A 23,018-nucleotide genomic window follows, 5' to 3' on the forward strand; every position below is an offset into this window, starting at 1 on the left:
CCGTCATTTGAGGCTTTATAAAAGCAGCACAATGAACACAAATCTGTCAGTGCCGAGTCCGACCTCATCTTAAATAACAAACAGCATTGCTTGTTTTAGTTAACAAAGAGAGGCAGAGTTGATTTTGCATTATTATTTTTTTTATTAACTTTTTTTTTTTTTTTTATAATCGAATTTTATTTTCATATTCGAATCCCATGCCCATCGAACGAAGCTTCGAAGTATTTAAGACAGCCCTAGTTAATTGCATGATTTGCTTGGGTTAATCGTAGCAAAATGCATCTGTAGGGGCAGCGGTCATAAAGAAATTCATGAAAGAATTGTTGGGGAAAGTGATCACAAGTAGTTACCGGTCACAGGAGTTTTCAATAACTTTGACTGGTGATCCATTTTGTGAATAAATTAAAAGATAACTATCTTTGTTGGCAGGCAGCGGAGTATGGCAGAACCCATGTAAATGTAATAAAAATCGCACCTGTCATGCCAAGTGTACCGCTCGTAGGTCATAAAAGGCCGTCCCTTTCGGCTGATAAAAAACCACTAGGCTATAACCATCCAGGGACGTGTGTTTCGTCAATGGAGCCTGTAATTGAAGGAATTATAACCATCCAAAGGCGGCAGGACGGGGATGCGTGTTTCGTCAGTGCAGCCTGTAATTTGAAGGATGCGGTGTATGTCTCTTAAAAGTCATGTGTGTAAATACGAGCATCTCATGTGGGCACCTTGATGTAATCTTTAGCCACCGCTCCGTTTGTGGAATGCACGGCACGCACATGTAGGGATAATCACTCTTCCCGCAGTGCGCAGGACTGCTGCCGTGGGCTAATGGCAAACTGTAGCCACACGCCCACTTACTGACTCAGAAACGGATGTTCTGTGAGGGACGTTTAGTCGATGCGCAGATCATGTGCACACACACTTCTAGCGGCTTTCTGCTGCGCCGGCACAGCGTTAACTTGTGGAGAGAGGTCTGGCCTTTCTCTGCATCTCCCTAAATCAGGGGTGGGCAACTTTGTATATGGTGAGAGCCACTAAATTTCCACACTCAATCTGGGGGGCCGCATTGTTTATCGGCAGTCCCGCCAGTAGTACCCCATCACTCAAATAGCCATCCGTGTGCGTACTTCTGCTCAGAAAAGTGCTGGGACGGCGTGGTACCGTGTGGCATGACCACTGCACCCCTGATTATTAGTGACCCACAATAGATGGAAATTATGTTAGCAAACTTACCTGATGTATAATGCAGTGCAGCATTAGACACTCAACGCCACTCTGCCTTAGAAGCCCGGCGAATCCTGTGTTTTCCTTTCATTGCGGGTGCTCCATCGGTAACAACAGCGGACAGTTTATCAAACCCCCCATATTGCTGCACAGCACTTTACACAGCGTTGAATATGTCCACACTAGGGCTGACCCCTATTAGTCGACTAATCGATCGAAAGGAGCCATAGTCGACTGCCAACCTCTTAGTCTAATGCATTTTTTTTTAACTTTTTTTTTTAACTTTTAAAAATGTAAAATATTATAATTTATTATTTATTTATTTTTAATATTGGCCTGGGGCCGCATGGAGCGTCAGTGAGGGCCGCATGCGGCCCGCGGGCCGCCAGTTGCCCCTCCCTGCCCTAAATCATCCTTAAACAGCATTATCCCACTTTCAATTGCAAGATATTACCAACATAAAACCTGCCCCCCCAGCTGCTAAAAAGCTCTCTGGTGCGCACGTCGGGATGTGCATGGATCCGCGCATCGCCAGAGACTGCTTCACTTCAGCTCAGCGCAGACAATTAACCCGCTTCAAGGTTTCCTTGTGCGGGTCAGGGATTAAGGTGAAAATCTGCTCATGTTTCTTCAACTTTAGAGCAAGTTTATTTCCTGTAACATGCACATCTTTGTGTATTTCGTAGTTTCTGTTTCTAAAAAGAATAGGGTTGGGTACTGCTCACATTTGAACCGATTCCGAGTTCCTGGAATTAGTACATTTTTTTCTGTACTTAACTCTCTTGGTAATAACAAAAAATGTCATTTCAGTTTTAAAAAAAAGTCCAAACTTCAATTTCAACATTGTTATTTATTTAGAACATTTTGTTATTTTAACACACCACACAAAATAAATTGCATGATCATGTATTATGTTTGTAAATGTTTAAATATCAGCATTATCTGGCCATCCATATTATCAAACTCCTCTGACCTCGTCTGGTCTTTCAAAGACCCAAGAGACGGGACCATAATATATATTTGTGGAAAAGGCTCCCTCTTGTCTAGTATATTACACTCTTATACTAAACATGTAAAGGTACCGCAATTTGGTACCGATTGATCTAGCATGAATCGGTACTCTGTAGTACCGATGTAATTCTGTCGGTACCCTTAAAAGTACAGAGTTCGGTACCCAACCCTACCTATCCCAAGCTCCACCCTCTTTTCTTGACCCTCCAATCATAAATGCTGCTTTCCTCAGTCAAGCTAAGAGAGGGCACAATTTGGGATAGGTCAATTAGTCTACTAATCTGTCGTTAGAGTGTTAATCAACTAAAGCGCTTTGTCGATCTGTTTGTGGAATTGCGTTGCTGGGGAACGGCTTGGACCAGAGTTTATTCCTGTTGCAGTGATAATATCTCTAGCTGACGGGGAATCAAATGTAATAATAATAAACTTTATTTATGAAGCACTTTTCATGCAATAGAAAGCAGCCCAGAGCTTTGACAAAACACCTTTTTATTTACAAATGAATAATCAAATGCAGGACTCTGTAGACAAATTGCATATCACAAGCAATAAAATAAATAGAAAGAAGAAATTGTTTTATAAAATTAAGGAGTATTTAACTAAATCCAGTTAACCCTTTTCTCGCCAATGACGTGTTACCACGTCATTCCTCGCCATGCGTAATCTGCCAATGACGTTTTACAGCGTCTTTGAGATCAATATTTCAAATTTCTGTCATGGTATTCATATTTCACCCACGGATCCTTGACGGGTGCTGTAGATCTCCACTCAACTCTCCAACGCTTCAATACCGCCACCTGGTGTCCGATCGGTGAGTTGCAACCGGATGTTGATAATTGTGATGCCGGTGTGTCTCCCTATTCCGTCCGGCCACTCGTTATCGCTTGCGGGACTCCATCTTGACACACTGGATATCGATCCGTTGCCATAACTCAATAAACAACATTATTTGGACGTATATAGTATTATACAACCTGGAAATGGATCGCATAGATCAACATCCCATAATAGCGATCTTTTTGCTCCACGCCCATCACCCAACGGTAAGAGGAGACTGGGGTGAGTTTCAGCGTTTTTGATTATTATTATCCATACAAACTGTTCTGATCTATATATCACCCATACTACATGAATCATTTAACGTCGGTCATTGCATTATAAACGACCCCCCCCCCCCCCCCCCCCCCCCCCCTCCGGTCACCAGCAGATGATGAGTCATGACGTTTAGGACCTTGTACAATTGACATTTTTAATCTGGCGTCAATCGCTATCAAACTGCATTTGATGATCTAATATATGCATAAATGGCTATAACTCACGTTCTATGAAATACAGCAGAAAACGATAAAAACATATTTATACTCTAGACAGTATTTTTGTATGAATGTGTGAATGAAAAAGTAAAACGTTCCTACATCCTGAACGATAGATAATTGATGTTGAATGGGCCATAGTAATGTCAATTTAGCAATACAATTTAAAAAGTTAGAGCCCTGCAAAGAAGGTGAACATCTCCATAGACAAATAGAGCTGGCAGAGAGGCTACAAGGATGAGAATAAGCTCCGGCAGATAAAGGGCTAAAAGCCAAGTTAAAGATGTGTTTTCAAATGCTGTTTAAAAAGAATACGGTTTATGTTGTCAAGTTGAAGCCGTCTATACGGAAAGAGATATTTAATGGAAAATGATAGGCAACTAGGGCAACACAATGATATTCAAAAATAGGCTTTGGTCTATTAATAAACATTAGAAATAACGTGATAAAACAATTTTACAGATTTGTCTGATTTATTCAGTTGACTCTGCAAAATTCTGATAAGAATTTCTTCAAAGACAACCTTCTGTCTATTTGACAGATACATCGTCATATCTATAGCAATTTGATGTGATTAGGACTGGGAGAAATGAGTGGAAAATAACCCTGTTGAGAAGGACCTATTTCTGATTGACATACAGCATCAAAGCTATTTGAAATTGACATTCTAAAATATTTCAGTAATTCTGTGAGAAACTTGATATATACAGTATTATTTATATATATATATATATATATATATATATATATATATATATATATATATATATATATATATATATATATATATAAATAGACAACCACCATGGTGTGACATCATCACCACATGACATTCTCACAGACGCGACTTGTTACGCAACAAGCAGGAAAGCATCCAGACCCACAGAGCGACTGACATCAGCACAGCCGGTTGTGGAATGTGAAAGTAGTTGTTGTTAGCATGACACTTATTCGCTAATGCTAGCAGCCCATCTATCATCCCCATCTTGCACTGTCACTGTCTGTTGAAGGCCATACCGGGCAGAGTTTTGAAGCTTGTGCAAAGTCATTGATATCATATGAATCCAATGATACCAAAGATGACACACTAGCTAAATATCCAGGGTTCCTGCAGGTTTCAACTATTTACGACTTTATAAGACCACTTTGAATATAATGTAATACCTATTTCATGGCCATACTTGCTAAAAAGTATGAAGGAAATTACTGGGAAAAGTTATTCCATATCGATGGCTGAAACGCAAAACCTCCTATCTGAACATTTAACTTTTTTGAGAAAACTAAAATAAAGTGTTTCTTGCTGAATGAAATTTTTCTTAAGCATACAATACAATACACTGATTTTGGCTTTTGGAAAATATCTTGCAGACAGACTGAATGGGTGCAGATAGGATAGATAGGTGATAAATAGGTGCAGTTTATCATCATCCAAAGTGAAAAATCTGAATTTCTGCAGATAGGAGGTTTTGCGCTTCAGCCATCGATATGAATTGTTGGGGGGAATGATAGGCTGCTGTTAACAGTAGAAAGTCCAGGCGAGGTCAGAGGAGTTTGGTAATATTTACTGAGGATGGCCAGATAATGATGATGATACAGTAGAAAGACCAGGCGAGGTCAGAGGAGTTTGGTAATATTTACTGAGGATGGCCAGATAATGATGATATTTAAAAACATAATACATGATGATCATGTGATTTATTTTGCGTGGTGTGTTACAACAATAAATAACAATGTTCTAAATAAATAACAATGTTGAAATTGAGAAGTTTGGTTATTTTCAGAAATTAAATTGTTTTGTTATTACAGAGAGAGTTAAGTACCGAAAAAAAGGTACCATTTGGTACCAATACTGAATTCCAGGACCTGGTACTGATACAGGTATCAGTTCAAATGTGAACACAACCCTAGGGATAGGTTCATTGAAAAACTATAAGAGAAGCACAAATAGGAGAAAACGTAGAGTAGTACAGCACATCTAGCCCCACATGGCTTACTTGTACACTTCACATAACAGCACTATGTCACAGAACATTATACCTCTCACCAACATACATCTCACCAATATATTTTGATTTGTTTTTACTTACTGCATATGTTTTCATCTTGAGCTGCATCTCTTGTAGCCGTCAAGGTATAGAAACAGTGACCTCTAGTGGCCAGTGGGATGTAATGGTAGAAAGCCTTTAGACAAGGTTGTTGTATTATGCTGTAGATCAGGGGTTCTCAAACTTTTTCATACCGTGACCCCATTTTATTTAGGATTTTTTTGTGGACCCCACACTTAATGTATCGCGTAATTTCAATGTGGAATTAAGGAATATCAAAATAAAAGCACACGTTGTTGAACTTGATCATGCATATTTATTAGAAAATGTAATTACAGCACTGTTATCAATACACATTTATAAAACGAGGCATATTTAGCCAAAATATGTTGCCAGAACATAAAAAAAAAAAATTACTGTCCAATGTCACCTACCCGTGTAGTGGTTAACACTGTCGCCTCACAGCAAGAAGGTCCAGGGTTCGATTCCCGCTTGGGGACCAGGTTTCCATGATGCCAGGTACCCAGGTGGGGTATCTCCCAGGCCTTTCTGTGTGGAGTTTGCATGTTCTCCCCGTGCTCGCAAGGGTTTCCCCCCCGATAAGATAAACCCAATGGAAAAACATGCACAACAACAGATCGCTAACGCTGTGGCGTCCTTGACGAAGACGGGCAGGAGCACTTGGATTGGTCCACTGGCGCAGCCCTCGCCGACGCCTGTCTGCTCCCGGCTGCCCTTGGGGGGAATGACGACGGGATGGGTTTATCGCAGAGATGAATCGCATCGGCGATCCTACAAGAGACAATGCATGCGTGTGTGTTCCGGTGTGTGTGTGTGCTAACCGTGTGTGCTAACCGCTAAACATTGAGGATAATTGCATGCCAATTAAAGACCTCTGAACAGGTCCTGCATTATTATTATTATTATTATTATTATAATTTGGGTCGCGACCCGTAGTTTGAGAACCACTGCTGTACAGTAGATTAACAACATGCTTTGTAGTGAAAAGGTGACAGCGGTAGGTAAGATAGTGTGTGTGTGTGTGCACTTGTGAGTTTAAGTTCTCTGTTTATAATAAAACACAAGATACATGTGCCCTAATGATAAGGATAATCACTCGATGAAGAAACCCAATCCCATTGCCAAAAGAGAGGTCGACATGCCTATGAATGTATTGCGTGGCCCACAACCTTGTATGTATTGCATACAATGTATTGCGTGGCCCCCCCGAACAGCGTTGCCAGCCCAACCGATCCATCCCCCTTTTGATGTGAGCTCGCCTCCAAGTTGGCACTTCATATACTGACGATGGCCACAGCAACTTAGGGAATAGACCAAACTGCAAACACCATAACGTCAACTTGCCTGGAAGCCCTGACTTCTCTATCCTTCCTATCCCCTCTACAACATCTTTCCTAAGTTGCTTTATCATTCAACTCCCTTTTATACCAAACCTTTCACTGGTTTGTCCCTTTATAGATGGGATTTCCTCCTCACCTACGTAAAACGTCCTCTCCATTACCTTCCCTCTGGTCAATGAAATGCTTGTCGACTTAAATCTTTACCCTAGCTCACTTGAGATTCACTTAACTATTGACCTTTCTCTACACTCACTCACTCACTCACTCACTCACTCACTCACTCACTCACTCACTCACTCACTCACTCACTCACTCACTCACTCACTCACTCACTCACTCACTCACTCACTCACTCACTCACTCACTCACTCACTCACTCACTCACTCACTCACTCACTCACTCACTCACTCACTCACTCACTCACTCACTCACTGTCATGGTCACTAGAACCACGTCGTCCATGTAAGCCCTAATCCCCACCTACCACCGACGTCGACGCTCTAATAATCGCTCTTGATCGCCATTGTGAATGCTAGTGGGGAAATAGAAATAGTACACCAATAGTTTTCTATTTATACCGGTATGTGTCTGATGTTAGTGGTGTTGTGTGTCCGGAAAGAAACGAAAGCATAGAATGACGATGCAGATTCTTTGTGTGTGTATCTAACGTTATCATTATCTGCCAGCAGGAGGAGCATGATGGAGCAGTGAATGAGGATGCAGATGACATGCCAGACGCCCAGGAGACTGTGTCTGTTATACCAGGCAGTACCCTGCTGTGGAGAATAGCTTCTAGACCACCACACTCTACTACAGTAGGTTCAGGAGGTCCAGGAGACTGTCTGTTATGATAACTTCTAGACCACCACTCTCTGCTACAGTAGGTCCAGGAGACTGTCTGTTATGATAACTTCTAGACCACCACACTCTGCTACAGTAGGTCCAGGAGACTGTCTGTTATGATACAGTAGCTTCTAGACCACCACTCCCTGCGCTACAGTAGGTCCAGGAGACTGTCTGTTATGATACAGTAGCTTCTAGACCACCACACTCTGCTACATTTACATTTACATTTACATTTAGTCATTTAGCTGACGCTTTTATCCAAAGCGACTTACAAGTTCTGTACGACAAGCCATCAGGAAGGGCACAACTCTATCAGCTGAGTAACAATGTTCATCAAAGTGTTGAGTGCTACAGTGTAGGTTAGTTTATTAGGACAAGTGCATGACAGTATGGTTACCGTACTTTTCGCACTATAAGCCGCACCTGACTATAAGCCGCAGCAGCTAAATTGAATGATGTGTACATATATAAGCCACACTGGACTATAAGCCGCATGTGTTTTAATGTTTAATTACCATATGTAAGGAGTGGAGCCTGCGGCTTAATTTGACTCAACACGGGAAACCTCACCCGGCCCGGACACGGAAAGGATTGACAGATTGATTGCTCTTTCTCGATTCTGTGAGTGGTGGTGCATGGCCGTTCTTATATTGAGCTTTAAATTCCTACCTCTACAGAGAATGACTCCCATTGGGACACAATACTGTCGGACAAATAACATTAACTCATTTACAAGTTGTATTAAGTTTAGCAAATAAGGGAACAGATGAATAACATTTCAGTGCAGTAAAAAAAAGCAATATTTCGATTTTCGGGTTTTGTCCACATATAAGCCGCACCGTTATATAAGCCGCAGGGTCGAAAAATGGGGAAAAAAGCTGCGGCTTATAGTCCGAAAAGTACGGTAGTTAGGGTTAGATACTTTTTTTTTTTTTCTTTTTTTAATTCAGCTAATGGTTGAAGAAGTGCGTCTTTAGTCGACGGCGAAAGATTGGACGTGTTTCGGCTGTCCTAACTGGGGTAGGTAGTTCATTCCACCATTGTGGGGCAAGGACTGAGAATAGGCGACTTCTCTTTGATGACCCTCCCGGAGCTTGGATAGGAGTAGGTCTGAGGCGGCCAGAAGATGCAGAGCGTAGGGGTCTTGAGGGTGTGTAGTTAGAGACCATTGACCGGAGGTAGGCGGGAGCAGTTCCCTTTGCCGCACGGTATGCTAGGTCGAGGGCCTTGAAGCGGATTCGTGCAGCAATGGGGAGCCAGTGCAGGTCCCTAAGAAGTGGGGTGACATGGGCCGACTTCGGTAGGTTTGAGATCAGGCGGGCCGCTGCGTTCTGAATGAGTTGAAGAGGCTTAGTGGCATTGGCCGGGAGGCCAGCGAGCAGTGCGTTGCAGTAGTCGAGGCGGGAGATGACTGTTGATTGGACGAGGAGTTGGGTGGCTTCTTTTGTCAGGAAGGGGCGGATCCTTCTGACGTTGCTCAGGAGGAATCGGCAGGTTCTGGTTGTCGCTGCGATGTGAGCAGAGAAGTTCAACTGGTCGTCGAGGACAACACCAAGGTTCTTGGCGGTCGGGGACGCGGTCACAGCTGCATTCTCGACTGTGATGGAAAGGTCGGTCAGGGGGGAGGATTTGGCCGGCAGGTGGAGCAATTCTGTTTTGCTTAGGTTCAGTTTGAGGTGGTTGGTCGTCATCCAGGCAGAGATGTCGGACAGACAGGCCGAGATCCGCTCAGAGACGTGGATATCTGAGGGAGGGAAGGAGAGGAAGAGTTGAGTATCGTCGGCATAACAGTGGTAGGAGAAGCCATGAGACGTGATAATGTTACCCAGTGATTTAGTGTAGAGGGAGAAGAGAAGGGGTCCTAAAACCGAGCCCTGGGGGACACCCGTCCGCAGGGGGCGGGTGGCCGACAGGGTCCCTCTCCATGACACTTGGTAGGAGCGGTCATTGAGGTATGATGACAACCATGTCAGCGCAGAGCCAGCCACTCCCATTTCTGCGAGGGCCGCGAGGAGGATCTGGTGGTTGACTGTGTCGAAGGCTGCAGATGGATCTAGGAGAATCAGGAGGTCCAGGAGACTGTCTGTTATGATACAGTAGCTTCTAGACCACCACACTCTGCTACAGTAGGTCCAGGAGACTGTCTGTTATGATACAGTAGCTTCTAGACCACCACACTCTGCTACAGTAGGTCCAGGAGACTGTCTGTTATGATACAGTAGCTTCTAGACCACCACTCCCTGCTACAGTAGGTCCAGGAGACTGTCTGTTATGATACAGTAGCTTCTAGACCACCACTCCCTGCTACAGTAGGTCCAGGAGACTGTCTGTTATGATACAGTAGCTTCTAGACCACCACTCCCTGCTACAGTAGGTCCAGGAGACTGTCTGTTATGATACAGTAGCTTCTAGACCACCACACTCTGCTACAGTAGGTCCAGGAGACTGTCTGTTATGATACAGTAGCTTCTAGACCACCACACTCTGCTACAGTAGGTCCAGGAGACTGTCTGTTATGATACAGTAGCTTCTAGACCACCACACTCTGCTACAGTAGGTTCAGGAGACTGTCTGTTATGATACAGTAGCTTCTAGACCACCACACTCTGCTACAGTAGGTTCAGGAGACTGTCTCTTTGACCGGAATTGGAAAGCTCTCCATTGCCATTTACAAAATGGCATGGTAATACAGGTTGAAAAAACCCTCAGCTCAGAACTAGGCAAAATCTGCATATGGCTCGCTGATAACAAACTATCATTACACATGAGCAAAACAGAGTCCATTCTCTTCGGTTCAAATAACAAACTCAGCAAGACCGACGGCTTCTCAGTTACAGTGGGTGACAATATTGTCACAAGGAAAGAAGATATTACCTACCTGGGTTCCATCCTAGAGGCAAATCTTTCCTGTGACAAAATGGCATCCAATGTAATAAAAAAAGTCAACCAACGAACTCTATTCTTGTACCGGATCTCCTCACTGGTAAACAAGAATACCCTGAAGACTCTAGCAGGAGCACTCATTCAAGGGTACTACGACTATGCTTGCACCTCATGGTACCAAAGCACCTCAAAGGCGCTAAAAACAAAATTACAAACATCTCAAAACAAACTGGTCAGACTACTGCTTGACCTTACTCCTAGAACCCACCTCACCCCTGCCCACTTTGACAACCTAGGATGGCTTAGAGTAGACGACAGAGTACAGCAACTTGCAATGGGCCTGGTCTACAAGATACACTACACGACCAAGGTACCCATGTACATGTCAAAATACTTCCCAAAGGTCAGTGAATACCACGATCACAACACCAGAGGGAGCTCCACAAATCATGTTAAACCCAGATTCGGCTCAAACAAGGGACTAAACACGTTTCGCAATTATGCCACATCAATGTGGAACGCCCTACCCAAAGCTGTAAAGGAATGTGAATCACTACCCACTTTCAAAAACACTCTCAAAAAACACCTAAGGGAGACTGCAACCCGAAACTGGCCCCTGTAAATGTCCGAACACAACCCCCTCCAATGTACAGTAAATTACCAAGTATGGTCTTGTCAATAATCCAATGTACAGTGTTTGTACAGTGTCCCCCACCCACCCCTCCTACCCAACCCCCCCCCCCCCCTACCCAACCCCCCCCCCCCCACTCCTAACGAACCCCCCCCCCCCACTCCTAACCAACCCCCCCCCCCCCCCCCCCCCCACCCACCCAACCACCTCCAATGTACAGTCCCCCCCCACCCCCACCTACCCAATCCAATGTACAGTTTCCACGCCTAATGTATATACTCTTTTCTTTCTGGACTCTTTTTGTATCACAAACAGTACTGTAATTGCAAATCTGGTATGTCATAAATGTATAGATGGAGCAGTACTGTCTATCTGTATGTCATGTATGTCATATATGTTACGATGAATTGAAAATGGGGGACCCTGATGTAAACAAGACGAAAGTCTTTCTCTGGTCTGCATCCCCTTAACAATTGTATGTATTGAGCTGTACTGTACTGTACCCATTCTGCAATCTGTTAATAAAGTTTTCATTCATTCATTCAATAGTAGAAAGTAGGGGTGTAACTGTACACAGAAACCACGGTTCGGTACGTACCTCGGTTTTGAAGTCACGGTTCGGTACGGGTTTTCGGTACAGTGGGGGAAAGTTTGGCTTTCCATGTTCCACTCAGGGGTGATGTAGTGTGCAGTAACTAATTGTACTTGCAGGGCTGTCGACGATTATTCTATATTGAAATTAATAATCAACTTGTTAAATTGATTAGTTAGTGGTTAACATACTGTTGTATTCGTTCGGTACACAGCCGTACTGAACCTAAGGTCCAGTACTGAAACGGTTCGGTACCTTTACACCCCTAGTAGAAAGACATACATATAGCCAATATAATTATCGTAAATATATAAAATAAGCAGTGTAAACAATATAATTAACTCTGAATATAAGAATGACCTCTCTATCTCCACCTCCAGATGTATAACTTCACCAGCTTTGCCATGTGTCTGAATGAGATGGAGCCGGGCATGGAGGGTCTCCTGGCCTCCACCGACTGCCGCCTGAGGCCGGACATCAGAGCCATGGAGAACGGACAAATGGGTAATGGAGTCTTTACCGTTTTTCAATCTTGATTTTGATCATGGGGAGAAAACACAACACAGCATATGGTAGATGAAGAGAAATGAACCTCTTTCCTGAAGAGCTGCTGTTTTGGAGGTGCAGTTTCTGCTTCCTGTCGAGGCAATGCTGCCACCTACTGGTGCATGACAGTAATGCACTACTTCATGCCCCTGGCCGCATTGTGTCTTTGTCAGACTTTTTCAGAGTCATGAAGGTGAGCAAGGAACAGTGTTGAGAAAACAAGATATGAATGTATGAGCATAGATCTCATGTTAATCTCAGCCTTTTCATCATTTTGCTTTATCTTTCTGTGATTGTGATCAAACGCAAGGCAAGTTGCGCAAATACACTGCATGCATAATGATGGTCTGTTCACGGATGCGTAGGTAAACAATTACTGGACCACTGACCGGGACCAGTGTTGTAAACGTGTCATTCACTTCAATAGAATCCTGGTCCCAACGCTGATATGGCGCTGGATTTCAGCATTGTTGTCAAGGAAACACAAGTGAAATGTCTTGACCTTCTTATTTTTCTAAGGATGGTATTGGATATTAATATGCGTTTCTTGTTGTTGTCGCAGACGAGGCGAGCCAAGAGAAGGAGAGACTGGAGGATAAACAGAGATATTCCAGGAAGGAGAGGGCCAAGAATGAGGATGAGTGGTCCACAAGGTAGGACCTCCTTCTCTCCTATAATAATAAAGAGGAGTGCTCCACAAGGTAGGACCTCCTTCTCTCCTATAATAATAAAGAGGAGTGCTCCATGAGGTAGGACCTCCTTCTCTCCTTTAATAATAAAGAGGAGTGCTCCATGAGGTAGGACCTCCTTCTCTCCTATAATAATAAAGAGGAGCGCTCCATGAGGTAGGACCTCCTTCTCTCCTATAATAATAAAGAGGAGTGCTCCACAAGGTAGGAACTCCTTTTCTCCTTTAATAATAAAGAGTGTTCCATGAGGTAGGACCTCCTTCTCTCCTTTAATAATAAAGAGGAGTGTTCCATGAGGTAGGACCTCCTTCTCTCCTATAATAATAAAGAGGAGCGCTCCATGAGGTAGGACCTCCTTCTCTCTTATAATAATAAAGAGGAGTGTTCCATGAGGTAGGACCTCCTTCTCTCCTTTAATAATAAAGAGGAGTGTTCCATGAGGTAGGACCTCCTTCTCTCCTATAATAATAATAAAGAGGAGCGCTCCATGAGGTAGGACCTCCTTCTCTCCTTTAATAATAAAGAGGAGCGCTCCATGAGGTAGGACCTCCTTCTCTCCTTTAATAATAAAGAGGAGTGTTCCATGAGGTAGGACCTCCTTCTCTCCTATAATAATAAAGAGTGTTCCATGAGGTAGGACCTCCTTCTCTCCTTTAATAATAAAGAGGAGTGTTCCATGAGGTAGGACCTCCTTCTCTCCTATAATAATAAAGAGGAGCGCTCCATGAGGTAGGACCTCCTTCTCTCCTTTAATAATAAAGAGGAGTGTTCCATGAGGTAGGACCTCCTTCTCTCCTTTAATAATAATAAAGAGGAGTGTTTCATGAGGTAGGAACATGAATGATCTGGATAAGAGAAACATCTAAACGCCTAGAATGTAACGTAACATGTCGGGTAGTAAACTCACTCCTCTGCGTGTGTGTTTCCAGATGGTTCCAGAATGGGACAAACCCTTACACCAACAACCAGGACTGGCTCTACACTGGAGGCTACTTCAACAGGAGCTACACAGACCTGCCAGACATCTACTGATGGCCTGCTAGCCTTCATCAACCTCTTCCTCCTCATCCTCACTGTACTCCAGAGGTCTGTCTGTCTACTGAATGTTGCTGACCCCATTTCCATCGCTCTTCAGTTAAATACCGGAGAAACGATGGAAGGGACTGAGAATCTGGCTGCCCGTCCTCAGACCTGAGACCTGGCCACCATCTAGTGATATCTAGCACCTTCAACGCATCTTCCTCAACCTTCTTCCCTACCACAGCAGCCATGCTGAGAATGAATCGGAGGGAGATATAAAAGACTCCTATAGGCACCTTCAGCATCATCATCATTGTCAAATCTCACAGCAGTCTACCTAAAATGAAACTTCACAATCTTCATAATTCAATAAGTGACCTGATGATCAACAGAACTCACTATCACTCATCATCTTCTTCCTCTCCTCCTTGCGCGTCTTTATTCATCAAATGACCTTTGACCTTGCCCTCTACACAGGCTTAAAAGGAAAATTGTTCCGGCCATCCAGGGGACGATAAAAAGTGTGTCTGCGACGGTGTAAAACTTTTGGGGGGGTTGGGATTGGGTTCTTCTTCAGTTTGGGATGAATACAACTAGTTTAGGACGTTTCCATGACAATACCTCAGAAGCCATAGTACCAGTAATAGACCTCTCAAAGTATTGTCGTCATTTTGAACCCCCCCCCAAAAAAACACAAAGCTCTGGTTATTTTTTCCCCCCCTGCCTAGGGTGAAAGAAATTTAAATGAACTTTGTTTTCCTATCCTGATTACCAGTAATTTTGTCCTTTTTATACTGTGTTTAGGGTGGGAGGTAAAGTGACGTTTTACTGGATGATTATACGTTTTGTTAACCAACTTAATTTTAAGAGCCACGTTGCTCTAACACTATATGAGCAGATGTTGTGATGTCGCTGTGCCTGCGAGAATGCACTGAGGCTAGTGTGGTCGGGCAACCTGAGCTGCAATGCTAAGCTAGTTTTGTCTAGCCACTTTTCCTTTTGATGAAAATTAGAAAATTAGAAGACCTTGTTGGAGGTAAAGAGCCTGTGTGAACCACAGAAGAAGCTATTTTAATAACCCATTGTTATGAATTATTATTACTATCGTCTTATGCTGAAATAGCCCTTATTTGGGCAGGGAAATGATGGCATACGAGAGAGGTCCATTCCACTTGTTCATGATCAGCGTGATACTACAGGCCTTCACCATCATCATCATCACTATCACTCTCCTCACTTGTTATCATCTTTATCCCTGAATGACGACAACACCCCCTCTCCTTCCCTCTGCCCCCCCCCCTTCATCCACATACAGCTGCTGTATGTGTTCAGAGCACAATGACATGACCCCCCCCCCCCTTCCGCCACTCCCACAAGCATGACATCACAGGAAAGAATGGACACATGGACCAATAAGACGGAGGGACAGACAGTCAATGGTGAAATCAGGGATGTGAACGCTCCTTTGACTGGAGATGGACCGTAAGATGTCTCATGTGTTTGGAGGATTTGTTCCCACGCACACACACACACACACACACACGCACACACACACACACACACACACACACACACACAAATCAACGTGGATAGCACAGCGGTTTAGAGAAACTAAATCATTGAAAATAAATACTGTTGGTCTTGAAAAAATTGTACCATTGGCTTTCAGCTGAAGATGTGGCTCATGTACCTTAGAGTTTGTCGTCTATCGCCACTCTTCTGTCGCTGTATTTTCTTTAATCCAGACTCATATGTGTATATATGTATATGTAATAAGGACAAAGACCACAAAGTAATCACGTTTTCCTCGACGGCAATGCAGATGTTGGCGGAGGCGTGAGGTCGGGGCTCGGGTTTCTATTCCAACAACGTGGTGGGGCGGAAACAAGTCTGCGGAGACCCTGTAACGTGCTGCGGGTTCCGTGTGCATCGGGCTCCGACGACCTTTTCACATCCTATACGCATTTCCATCGTGAGGTCGCGGTTAGTTTCTCGATTCTTCATGCGTGGAAATGTATTCATACTACAGAGCTCTAATCATAGATTATATAGTCCACACAGCTTGGTTTGGCTCAGAAAAATACAGATTTTATTCCAAAGTCGTAAACTATAAAAATGAGCCTCAAACATTATGCTAATAGCGGTAGCGGACATTTTGATACACACTGTATTGAACGTACATTTTAGATTCTGAGATTGTTACACCCTGTCAGCCTATTACGGTATATACTGCTTCAATACTTGACTCAACCTTGTTGTCACTGGCTTAGCCTTTGTGTACATGAGAATAACTATTAATTTTACCTCCAGGCCAGATGTATGCATGAATAGTAGCCACATCCACTTTGCATTCATCCTAATGTGAATTCACCAGCTGATCAACCAGGAATTCGTTTTTTTCTGGGACCATCTCGCTCTTTTAAGTGGGAATGAGCGCCCACCCAGGTCCATCAGGAAAACCTATAAAGACCACACAACTGACTGCAGTTAAATTAAGAAGGTTTTTAGTATGGATTTGATATTTTAGGTTTTATCACTATGGTAACGCCCTGATGAAAGCAGCAGCTGAAAAGGGCGGGTCACCTATGTCCAGTAAGAGCTTTCTACCTTTGACCTGCAGGAGAAGTGTGATGTCTTTATGTTTTTAATCCTAACTGGCTCAATAACCCTTTCACTACCACACTACAGAAGACCCTTCACTATCACACTACAGACGGCAGTTAACCCTTTGTTGTGTGGCAGTGCAAGGGTTAACCGTATGTGTTGTCACAGTGAAAGGGTTAACCTTTTGGTAGTGTGGCAGTGAAAGGGTTAAGACTTGGGGCTGAAGGGCTTCTGGGATCCTCGCCTTCTCTAAACAAAATAATCAAAATTGCGACTGTTTGACCATTTATTATTACCGGTAGTCAAATAAATAAGGAAACCAAATCCAAAGTTGTGCAATTTATTGAATATAAAGGGAAAAACAATCTATAAATCATTAGGCTGAATCAGTGCAGTTGACACAAATGGCTATAGTTAAATACCTACAGTAGGTCATTTTGAATAGTTTAATATTCAAATAGCTGCCCATCCCTACTGGCAAGTGACCAAGCTTTGGTAGGTTTTGGTTTTGGTTACAGAGTATCTGACGACCTGAGCCTGAGCCTTTTCAAGGATGTCCAGGGAAGATGTTTTCATCCATGTGGTTTCACCCAGTTAAGACTCTTAAGAGAAGATCAGATCTGTCTGTTTTCTCTCTCTGCCTCTCTCTCTCTCTGCCCATCTCATTCTGCTCATTAAGCTTCACTTATAAAAGATTGAGTCTAATCCTCCACCAAGATAAAATGTCAGTGAAATGAATTTGAAGTAGATGTTTAAGTCTTGGGACTAGAAGCTCTTATCTCACACTGTGTTTGTGATTGAGGCCTATGCTGTTAAAAAGTAGTCCAATCATAAGAAATGTGATCACGAAATGAAACTAATGCAGAGTAATGGGTGTGTGTGTGCACACACGTGTGTACGTTAAGTGTGTGACTAGAAATGTGTACAGACTCTTTTAACTAAAGCCATATTAACTGCGTTTCAACTCCAGGTTATGGATGTATGTATGACGGACTGGAACGGTTGTGCTGTTTTCTTTTTTGAACGAGATGAACTTCAGAATGTGAACCCTCGAATCACAATTATTATAGTTATCACTATAAGCATGATTAGGAAACATTACCCATGTCAGTGTAAAAGTAATGTAACATTCTACATTAGACTCTCCAGCTTAAGTGGAACTTAGGACTCATTGGGCCATTTAAGCTTCACATTTTATATCGCCTCTTGTCGTAATAGAAACTGATTGTAAAAAGAAGACGCGTGATACGCGTACAGTAGCCCCTAATAACTCGAGTCCTCATTTGTATAGTAAATTCATATGATCTATCAGTCATTGTGACCTTTGAGTCATGTTTATTAGGCTACCAATACTAGTCCTAAATTACAATATCACTAGGTAGTATTAGACCCAGTAAGTCTTTTTAAAGATGCACATTTTTGCTATACTGTACTTTGTTATCTTGCTGTTACAATACATTACACCTCTTGGATTGTAGAATCTACATAGAAAGCAGGACACAGTGGAGCTTATTTATACTGGCTGTTAAAACACCATTGCAAACAAGTCCATTGAGAAGTACTGTAGATGGTTTGAATAAAACACAGTAGGCTAATAGTTTAGCAGTCTAGATACAGGATACATGTTGTCCTATTGGCTTAGACGACAATCTGTCAAACCACTTTTGTGTCGTAGGAATGTTTATTCTGCAAATGTGGGTCCCATGACAAAGTTTGAAAATCATTGATCTAGATTGTGTCTACATATGACACCAGGCCACATTTAACCACTGATTTAGATTGTGTAATGTACACATGGCACCAGGCCACATTTAAACACAAGTGTGTTTATACACCCATGAAAAGGGTAAAGCTTTCCCATACCATCTACGAAGGTAGTTTTTAAGAGTCAAACTCCAGTCCCTCTTGGGTTTATTCACACCCGTCTTTAACCCTTTCACTACCACACTACAGAAGGTTAACCCTTTACTATCACTACAGACGGTAGTGATGGTAAAGGGTTAACCTTCTGTAGTGGTAGTGAAAGGGTTAACCCTTTGTCGTGTGGCAGTGAAAGGGTTAACGTTCTGTATTGTCGCAGTGAAAGAGTTAACCATTTGGTTGTGCGGTAGTGAAATGGTTAAATGTGGCGTTGACCCCCGTCTAGATGCAGCCTGGAGTCCTCATTCATCTACAGTGGGATTTTAATCCCAAATATAAACGGGGTCTTGGTGTTGTTAAACAGAGTGTCGTTGAAGTCTCCATTACGCTAGTCCTCATACCAGTATGTATACACCTATCTCCTTAACTACAAACCTATTTACACATGTGAAACATGTGGCTTTTCTCAGCTGATTTCAAAGACGGAGGGGGGTTTCTCTTCAGACTTTACATTTTTTCATGTTTGCATTACAAAAATAATCTCTTATTTGTCTCTGCCACTCTTTGAAGTTGGATGTGAAAAGCCACACATTCAGCCACATGTATTCAGGCTTTAATGTGTTTCATGACAACACACACAATCTATGCAACGTACCAATAACGCTCCGTGTCTGATCTTTCACTACATTAGCCCGCTGTGCACAGCGGTACAGAATATAAATACTTTAGTTTGTATGTCCTCCGATCAGCAAGAGAAAAGCCAGATACTCGAAACGTCTGCTTATTAGATTGTACAAGGCCCAAAAAAACGTGTGTATTTCATAAATGATTGTGATCATTTGAATTAATGTCCTTCCTTCCAGTTATAATGAAAAAAAAGAGTTAAAAAAATTAAAACTGAAGTTGACTGTAATGATGGCTGGCCCTCCGCCAGCTGTCGCTATACTACCATCATCGCCGCCTTTTCCCTTCCTCAAATGTCAGACATGTCTCGAAATTACATCTATACCTAACGTACCAAGTTTCATATCCTAGAGAAGTTGAACATGCTATAACTAAAAAGTGGACAGACTGCTAGTCTCGTTACCGTCTTGATCATCTTTATTTGTCTCTTTTATTACTTAAATCCGTGTTTTGCTTTTTGTGCCTGGATTTAAGAAAACCCAACTTCCCTTCCCTTTTTATTTTTTATCAATGTTTATTTAAGATGTTTTAGGTTTTTATGAAAGAGATATTTTGTAAAAATTTTTTTTATTTAGCTGATCCAAATAGCTTAATTCGTCTGTTTTTACTTATAATAGTCTAAAATGTTTATCGATGAGGAATTTCTGTTGCTAATATCTGTCTAGTGGGGGGGAAAAGACTAAATCAAACCACACAAACGCTACTTCTGGTAAATAATACTTCGGTGTCGCCGTTAAGATACTAACTCGGTTACAAGACTAACGATCTGTCATTATCTAGATTTTATGTTGCTTTTGAGTGTTGATTTCGTGTTGATTTCTATTAAAAACAAATGTTGAATTTGACCTTTTCTTGGACTGTATCATATGCTTGTTGATGTTATGTGTTCAAGTGTTGTTGCACAGAGGTAATCAAACAAAATGGCATATTATTTTGTGCAATTGATTTATTTTTATAGTATTTAAAAAAAGAAATGGTGAGAACATTGTTGCAGTTTTATTTTGAGGTGGGGGACTCTTGTGGTAGTTTCAGTACTTTGGAAGGCTTGGCTAGATTAATAAATGGGGAAATGTTACTAATAAAACACTAATTTCAGTCTTGAAAGAACTTTCTTTTGAAATAAAATAAATATTGAGAAATTGTTGTTTTTTATTTTTATTTATTTTTTTATCTCCCAGCACTCTGAAACACATGCTCTAAACACTTACTGTATGCAATACAATATGCAATAAATATACATTTAGTCATTTATCTGACTCTTTTATCCAAAGCGACTTACAAGGAAGGGTATAACTTTCAGCTGAGTAACAATGTTCATCAACCAGTGTTGAAACTTGAGTGCTGCACTGTTGAGTGCATAGTAAACATATTAGTATAGTAGGTAAGGTAGTAATATAGGCAAGGGAGATTATTTAGTGGAAGAGTGCATGGTAAAGAAGACTGTAAGAAGGTTAGGTTTTTTATTTGGGGGGGGGGGGGGGGGGGGTTCTCCATTTCAGATGATTGAAGTGTGTTTTTAGTCGACTGCAAAAGATTGGTCTGGTTTCGGGAAGTTCGTTCTCTTTGATGACCCTCCCATAGCTCTGATAGGAGTGGGTCTGAGGTAGGGTTGGGCGATATGGCAAAAAATTATATCACGATAACGATATGATAATGTTATCATATCACTCGATACCGATAATTATCGATATTGTTATACGTATTTAAAAACCTTTTTATTTGAATTTTTTTTTACAACATATGTATGTTTATTTTGCACCAATTATTTGTTGTTGCCGCCATCTTTAGTGTTACAGCCCCTCACACTCCAGTTCTCAGGCTGCAGCTGGTTTGAAAGCAAAAGAAAACAGGCTTCTCTGCTGGCTGTGGCTCCAGGGGAGTTGAATAGTTCTGGCTCTGCTAGTTTCTTTTCTATCTTTTGGTGGACAAACCACCGCACATGTGCACCGTGACTCGCGACTGGAGACTAGCTCTGCTAGCAGCAGTGTTCCTTCGCTCTCCATGTTCAATGTAGAGGGTTCTGTTTCTTCGTCATCAGTGTTGTTCAATGTAGAGGGTTCTGTTTCTTTGTCATCATGACTCATATCTTATCATATGTATTTATCCACACAAAGAACGCCTGATCCGTTTTGTTTCTTTTATGTGAATAGTTTATTTACAATAAGTGAACCAAACTTCTCCTCCATTACAAACACCCCAAACATTCCCAGCTGTGACACACCCCTTTCACCCCTGTGCGCACTGACAGCTGACCGATGACAGCTGACAGCTAGATATACTTGCTCGGCTTCCCGCCACTGGCCACTGCGTCATACAGTCATGTCTTTATGTACTGCAAGTACAAGAACAAAACACAATACTTAGAATAGAGTTGCACCACATTTCCAATACAACACATGCATATGAACGTCTAGGCTACTCACTACAAAACATAACAACCATAACATATGATCCCATTTTCAACATATGAGAACATATATCTCAACACCCCCACTTGTTCTCATCATCTCAAGCCGAAAATGACAATACTCATGTTAGTTTCCAAAAAAAGAAACTCTTGAATTTATTAAACTTGAACTTAACTACCGGTTTTGTAAGTGTCTGCAGCCATATCTTCTGTTGGGCAGTAAACAATATCGATTTTCCCTTCGGTGACTGCCTCACGAATTAAGTGATACTTTACATCAATGTGTTTGGACCTCTGTCTGTTCACTGGGTTCTTACTGAGTGCAATGGCCCCCTGGTTGTCTTCATGAATCTTTGTACAATGGTAGACTCTCTTATCCATGCCATTTAATAGTTGAGTTAGATACATGCTTTCCTGAGTAGTAGTAGCTAGACTGATGTATTCAGCCTCACATGTTGAGAGTGCTACTGTTGGTTGTTTCTTTGACTTCCAGGATATTGCAGGGCCTTGTTTAGTCAGGCTAAAACAGTATCCTGTCGTACTTCGTCTATCTTCCACAGAAGATGCCCAGTCAGAATCACTGTAAGCTATAAGACTTAAGTCTTCATCTGATTTCTTGAAGCACAACTCGTAGTCACTGGTTCCCTTTAGGTATCTCAAAACATGTTTAGCAGCTACTAAGTTCTCTATTTTTGGATTTGCCAGTGTTTGTGATAATTTACTAACAATCCAGCTAATATCTGGTCGGGTACAAGTCATTGCATAGATCAAACTGCCTATGATCTCACGGTATTCTTTGGGATTAACATTGTTGTTGTCACTCTCCTCAATTCTATCAACTTCCATTTTTTATTCACATGGTGTATATCTAGGTTTACAGTTTGACATTCCAAATCTATCAAGCATTTTTAGAATGTATGTTTTCTGATTCATTTTTATTTCTTCTCCCTTTTGTTCAAACTGAATGCCCAGGAAGTATGATATTTTCATGTTTTCCTTGAAACTGTTCAGAAGTTTGTTACTGCTAGCAGGGATGATTAGATCATCGACCCAGATTAGTACGATAATAGTTTCATCACCCATCTCTTTTCTGTATACACAGTGATCAGATAGATTTCTTGTAAAGTTGTCTTTCTCTAGATGATCATTTAGGAGTTTGTACCAGTTCCTTCCGGACTGTTTCAGACCATAAAGGGATTTCTTTAATTTACATACCAACATCTTCCCAGTCTCTGATACCTCTTCATAACCCTCAGGTTGTTCTAGGAATATGTCTTCCTCTATAGGAGCATGTAAGTATGCCG

At 42.0% G+C, this 23,018-nt stretch overlaps 1 protein-coding gene across 3 annotated transcripts in view; it reads left to right on the forward strand.

Moving 5' to 3' along the window:
- osbpl2b (oxysterol binding protein-like 2b) overlaps positions 1 to 20,555 on the forward strand; it is a 116,692-nt gene extending 96,137 nt beyond the window's left edge. For 2 of the 3 annotated variants that reach the window (XM_084333768.1, XM_084333769.1), the window contains 4 exons: positions 7,639 to 7,767; positions 12,285 to 12,408; positions 13,013 to 13,103; positions 14,069 to 20,555. In XM_084333768.1, coding sequence (XP_084189894.1) covers positions 7,639 to 7,767; positions 12,285 to 12,408; positions 13,013 to 13,103; positions 14,069 to 14,171 — 447 coding nt within the window. In that variant the 3' untranslated portion in view covers positions 14,172 to 20,555. The remainder of the gene's footprint in view (positions 1 to 7,638; positions 7,768 to 12,284; positions 12,409 to 13,012; positions 13,104 to 14,068) is intronic. The other variant, XM_084333770.1, reaches the window with a different exon arrangement.
- The last annotated feature ends 2,463 nt before the right edge of the window (positions 20,556 to 23,018 follow it).

The sequence above is a fragment of the Notolepis coatsorum genome (assembly GCF_963971535.1).
Source record: "Notolepis coatsorum genome assembly, chromosome: 17".
Classification (NCBI taxonomy): Eukaryota; Metazoa; Chordata; class Actinopteri; order Aulopiformes; family Paralepididae; genus Notolepis; species Notolepis coatsorum.